Source organism: Petaurus breviceps, unplaced genomic scaffold (assembly GCF_028583685.1).
Source record: "Petaurus breviceps papuanus isolate PSGF00001 unplaced genomic scaffold, PetGlider_PUasm1.0 190, whole genome shotgun sequence".
Taxonomy (NCBI): domain Eukaryota; kingdom Metazoa; phylum Chordata; class Mammalia; order Diprotodontia; family Petauridae; genus Petaurus; species Petaurus breviceps.
Window position 1 is genome coordinate 1,807,279 of NW_027185810.1, and position 5,551 is coordinate 1,812,829.

The 5,551-nt window shown below is 42.7% G+C and overlaps 1 protein-coding gene across 1 annotated transcript in view; it reads left to right on the forward strand.

Annotated features, from left to right (window-relative positions):
- The first annotated feature begins 973 nt into the window (after positions 1–973).
- The window catches only part of CD83 (CD83 molecule), a 27,120-nt gene continuing 22,542 nt past the window's right edge, over positions 974–5,551 (forward strand). Inside the window, exons 1-2 of the mRNA XM_069092439.1 lie at positions 974–1,249; positions 1,428–1,546. Coding sequence (XP_068948540.1) covers positions 1,216–1,249; positions 1,428–1,546 — 153 coding nt within the window. The 5' untranslated portion in view covers positions 974–1,215. The remainder of the gene's footprint in view (positions 1,250–1,427; positions 1,547–5,551) is intronic.

The following is a 5,551-nucleotide window of genomic DNA, read 5'->3' on the forward strand; positions in this document are numbered from 1 at the left end:
ATTCCATTACTCCTACCCACTTGGTGGGCCATTTAAAAATAAAGTAAGTATATTTGTTATTCATATGCTAAAGAATTATAGCAGATAGCACCAAAGGGCAGTTGTTTGAGAACCCTTGGAAGCTTAGTTACAGAAGGCATATATAGACATAGCTAACGTATGCCAAAGGTATTCTCTCTTTACTAGATAAAAAAGACAGGCTAGGTGAAGAACTTGAGGAAAAGGATTTCTTTCCAGGGCATTAGGGACTCTGATCAGGATATCTGGAAAATTAAGATGTTCCTTAAAGGAACTTCCACGGACTGAGGAGTCCTGTAAAAAGGATCCGAGATGCTTCATTGAGGCATGACTGTGACCCTGGGTTCTAGAAGGCAAGCCGCCTGAGGGCACGCATTCAGTCTGGTCCTATCAAGCTGGAAAGGCTGGACAAGTCTTTGGTGGTGGTCTGGTTCAGTCAATCCCATCAGAACCAGCCCAAGTTCATTAGGCATCATCTCCAAAGGTTAGCCACCTGGTGATGATTTCTTTCTCCCAGCCAAAGCATGTGGTGACGGGGAGAAGGCGTTACGAAGTGCTCCTCTTGAAGGAGTCCCCACCCTGCTGAAATCCTGGATCCTTTGAGCAGAAAATGAGTGGTGTTTTTCCCGCTGGAGTAGTTCAGTGGCGGCAGCTAATTGGTGGGTTCTACTGGAAATCCAAGAAGGAAGGGGCTCCTGCACTTACTTTTCAAAGCTCTCCTCCACCCCAAAGCACCTAGGTTTCTGGAGTCAGGGCGGATGGTGGAGAATGGGGCAGAAGAGGGGTGCAGGGTGCCTTGGGGCTCACAGAACAGATGGTGCTGCCTCTAGACAGGGAAGCAACCCAGTGGAAAGGGAAGAGAAAGTGAAAGGCGGGGGAGAGGGAAAGGACAGCAGGGGGTGGAGCTGTCCACGCAGTTGAGGCGGGGGGCGGAGGTGGGGGATGCCCCGGGGTGGCGCAATATCTTAGGGGGAAGGACTGGTCCCCTTGGTCTCTTTACGGGGGGATTCCCTAAAGCTCAGGGGCACAAGACAAGAGGGTGACGACATAGCGGGGAAGCCCCAGCGCTGGCTAGAGAAGGCTGAGGCCGCGGGCGCCGCAGCCAGATTGTGAGATCTGGCGTCCTGGGAGACAGCTTCAAACAGATACTCCACTGCGTCTCTGCGCTCAGCCTTGGCCAGCCCCGCTCCCCAAGCCATGTGCGTCCTCCAACTCCTCATCCTGAGCAGCGGTAAGTGCCTGAACCCGACCCGAGCTCCCCTCCCTCGGGCTCCTGGCCGGGAGGTGGAGAAGGGCGCCACCACATTTAATTTTCCTCTTTCCACCTTTCCTCACTGCTCCCCATCCATCCTTCCTTCATCCATCTAAGCTGGCTCACGGCGCATTTGTGTCCCTGCTCTCTTCTGTAGCCTGGTGCTTGGCACCCGCGACTCAGGTGGTGGAAGTGATTTGTTCAGAGGATGTTCTCCTGACCTGTACAGCCCCCTGGAACCCTCAGATCCCATACACGATGATCTTCTGGGATAAGGTAAGGAAACCCGGAGCAGAGGCAATCCCTCCCGTTTGGCAGCTTTGGGTCAATGGGAGGGGGCAGGGAGAACTTAGCTTCTGAGGTGTTTCATGCCTTTCGGAGAGTGACCCAGGGGAGCAAAGGGGAGAGAGGGTGTCCTGATAGCTCCTAGCTAGCTCATCTAACACTCCCTCAATCTCCAAGGCTCACTGTCAATCCTCCAGGCTCAGATAAAAGGAGAGGGACCCTTCCACACACCACCCAAGGCTTGACTCTTCAGTGTGGTTCTCCCCAAACTATAAAAGCTATGGCCTGAGAGCTAATCTACAATCAGAATCCTTTTTTCCTCTTTTTCCCCCCTATTTTTAACCTGGATTAACTTCAGGAGTATTTATGACTCTCCTCAAAACCAAAAGGTCCCGAGATCAGAAATAATGGTCCATTTGGAACTTGAAAACATGAAATAATTTAATATTCCTTTAATATTATGTCTGCAACATATGTATGTATACATCTATGTGTATATATTTATGCGTATGTATATTTATATACATATACATGAATGAAAAAGGAATAGAAACAAACTTGAAAACTTGTTTTTTTTTTTAGTTTATTCAAACTGTCAACTTTCAGTTATTCACTTTATGGATTACCTATCACCTCTGACCATTCTCCAGCAAGGCTGACAACCAGACCCAAAACAATCAAAGGAAGGAATCTTTGAGCATACATCCTCTATCTATGGTTGTATAGGTGTATTTGAACAAAACTAACTTTCCCCATCTGAAAATGGAGGAGTTTGATTAGATATTCTCTCAGGTCCCACCCAACTCTAACATTTTCTATTTCTAAGAGGTTGTCTGATTATATTCCCCAAATGAAATATAAATTAATTTTTGGCATTAGATATCAGCAGCAATTCAATTCTAAAAGAAACATGATGCCTTGGGTTCTCTTTTAATGTCCAACAGTGATTTGCTGTAGGAACTTGTGAGAAATTAGTCATCTGTAAAACTGCGAAATGTTTGCCACCCCCATTATAGCAACTGCTATAAGAGGGCTTAATGTCTGTGCCTTTCATTCACCCCCTATTTATATACACATACATATATGTATGTATATACACACATATTATATATATATACACATACGTATATATCCCTATATTTCTAGTTCTTTATTTAAAACATTTTATAATTTTAATACCTTTATTTTAAAATCATATTAATTTCTGACTATAACCCTTTACCCTCCTGCTATTAAGCCATTCCTTTTGACAAAGATTCCAAAGAGAAAAAAACTAGCTACTACATCTTCCATGTCTGTTGGTATATGCAATATTACATATCCATAGGGGAGTCTCCCCACCATTTCTGCAATGAAAGCATGTGTATAAGGCTTGTTTCCCTAACTAAGCTGTGTTTCCTAAGGGCAGGGTCCTGTATGTTATACTTCTTTAGCATCCTTCAATAAGAAGGGGGGTGTCCTCTGTCAATGTCTGGTTTTTATTTGGTGTGAGCATAAAGTGGAGAAGGTGCTAGATCATCGAATAAAGTTCTAGATAGATTGGTAGAAGGGAGTCCTGAGATCACCTGGTTCAGCTATATGCCAAGAACAGATCTTGTTTGTTATAGCCAAGAGATACCCAAGATGAAGTCATCCAGCTTTTTTCCAAATACTTCTGGTCACAGGGAACTTAGTATTTGATGAGACATTTCATTTCATTTTTGGACAGCTCTAACAGAGATGAGAGGGGTGAAGGTATATATGCCTTCTGTGTGCTAGGCACTGCTAAGCACTTTACAGATGTTATCTCATTTGATCCTTACAACAACTGTGGGAGGTAAATGCTGTTATTATCCCTATTTTACAGTTGAGGAAACTGAGGCAGACAGCAATTATGTGATTTGCTCAGGTCACATCACTAATAAGTGTCTGGGGCAAGATTTGAACTCAAGTCTTCCTGATTCCAGGTCAAGAGCTCTTATCCACTGCTTACCAGCTTCAACCTTATATCCAACTCAGTGGAATTCAACAACCATTCATTAAGTGCCTGCTGTATACCAGTCCCTTGGAGATACAATGAAAGAAATGAAAACAGTCCCTGTCCTCAATGAACTTAAGTTTTATTGGATGGAAACACAAATAAGTAAATATAAGATAAAGCCTGAAGAAATGGGGGGGGGAGGGTGAGAAAGATCAGGAATAGAGGCTGTAATTAACAGTTTGGAGGACCAATTGAATTAATCTCCCCCTAACTTCCATCTGTTGTGTCTAGCTTTGTTCATCAGAGCATGTCTCAAGTCTTTCATGTGCTATGCCTTCAGATATTTGAAGACAACTTCCCTATGTAACAGAAAGAACATTGCATTTAGAGTCACAGAGCCCGGATTAAAATCTCATCTTTTTTTCATTTACTCATTTGCACAGTTAATACTTCCACTGCACTCCCTCCATATGTTGGTACCTGCTGACATATTTTCCTTTTTGGCATAGATCAGGTACCACTTCCTTCATGAAGCCTTCCCTGATTCCCTCCATTGGAAAATGCTCTCTCTTCTTTCAAATTTCTTTTAGAAATGGAATAAGCATTTATTAAATGCCTACTATGTGCCAGACACTGTGCTAAATATTTTACAAATATCTCATTTTATCTTCACGACAACTTGGGAGGTAGGTGCCCTATTATCCATCAACCCCACTCTCCATCTGAGGAAACTGCAGCAGACTTACTTAAGTTAAGTGACTTACTCAGGGTCACACAGCCAGTAAGTATCTGAGGTTGGATTTGAACTCCAGGTCCATTGATGTATCCACTATGCCGCCTAGCTGCCTGTAGTACTTTTTTTTTTTCTGGATCTTTATTTGTCATGAAGACATTCTTTCTTCCTTTCTAATTATTTGTGCATATATTATTTACCTCTGTCCCCAAATTAAATTATAAACCCCATAAAGCCATGGGCAATGTTGGTTTTCATCTTCATATGCCAAGTTATTTACATATAGTTATTAAAAAACATTGAATTGAATGTTCCTGAGGCTAAACATTCTGAGTTCTTTCAACTAGTCCTCAGATGGCAAGGTTTTGTATCCTTTCACCATCCTAGCTGTTTGTTTCTGGCTCTGTTCTAGTTTACCAATGTTAGTCCAGCCTCCATTCAGTCACTCACATAATATTCCTAAAGTTTAGTTCTGATCATGTCACTCCCCCACTCAATAAACCCCAGTGGCTCCCTATCCCCTCCAAAATCCTCTGATAGACATTCAAAGCCCTTCATAGCGTAGCCCCTCTTACCTTTCCAGTCTTCTCACACCTTCCTTCCTTCCCTAACATGACCTCCGGGCTGTTCCCCAAACATTCCATCTCTCAGCTCTGGACATTTTCTCTGACTGTCCCTCATGCCTCGAATATTCTCCCTCTGCTTTGACTACCCACCTCCCTGGCTTCCAGTAGTTCAACTAAAATCCCATCTTTTACAGGAAGCCTTCCCCAACCCCTCTTAATTCTAGTGCCTTCTTTCTGCTATTTCCTATTAATCTTGTCTATAGCTTACTTTGTATGTGTTTGTTTGTGTGTCATCACCCCCACTAAATTATGAGCTTCCTGGGGGGCAGGGACTGGCTTTTTCTATATCCCTAGCACTTAGCACGGTGCTTGGCTCATCAAAGGTATTTAATAAATGTTGACTGATTGATTTCCTAAGATGTGGTGCCTAGGACTGAATACAATATTCCAAATTTTGTCTGATTACGAATAAATTTCACTTATATAGTAGTACTTTTAGTTTTACAAAGAACCTTACATATGTTATCTTATGTATTCCTCACAGCGCTCAAGGAGGCCGATGCTATCTGTCATCCCCATTTTATCAGATGAGGAGACTAAATGAGTTGTTCAGGGTCATATATGTAGATAGATAGATAGATAGATAGATAGATAGATAGATAGATAGATAGACAGATAGATAGACAGACGGATAGATAGATAGATAGATAGATAGATAGATAGATAGATAGATAGAT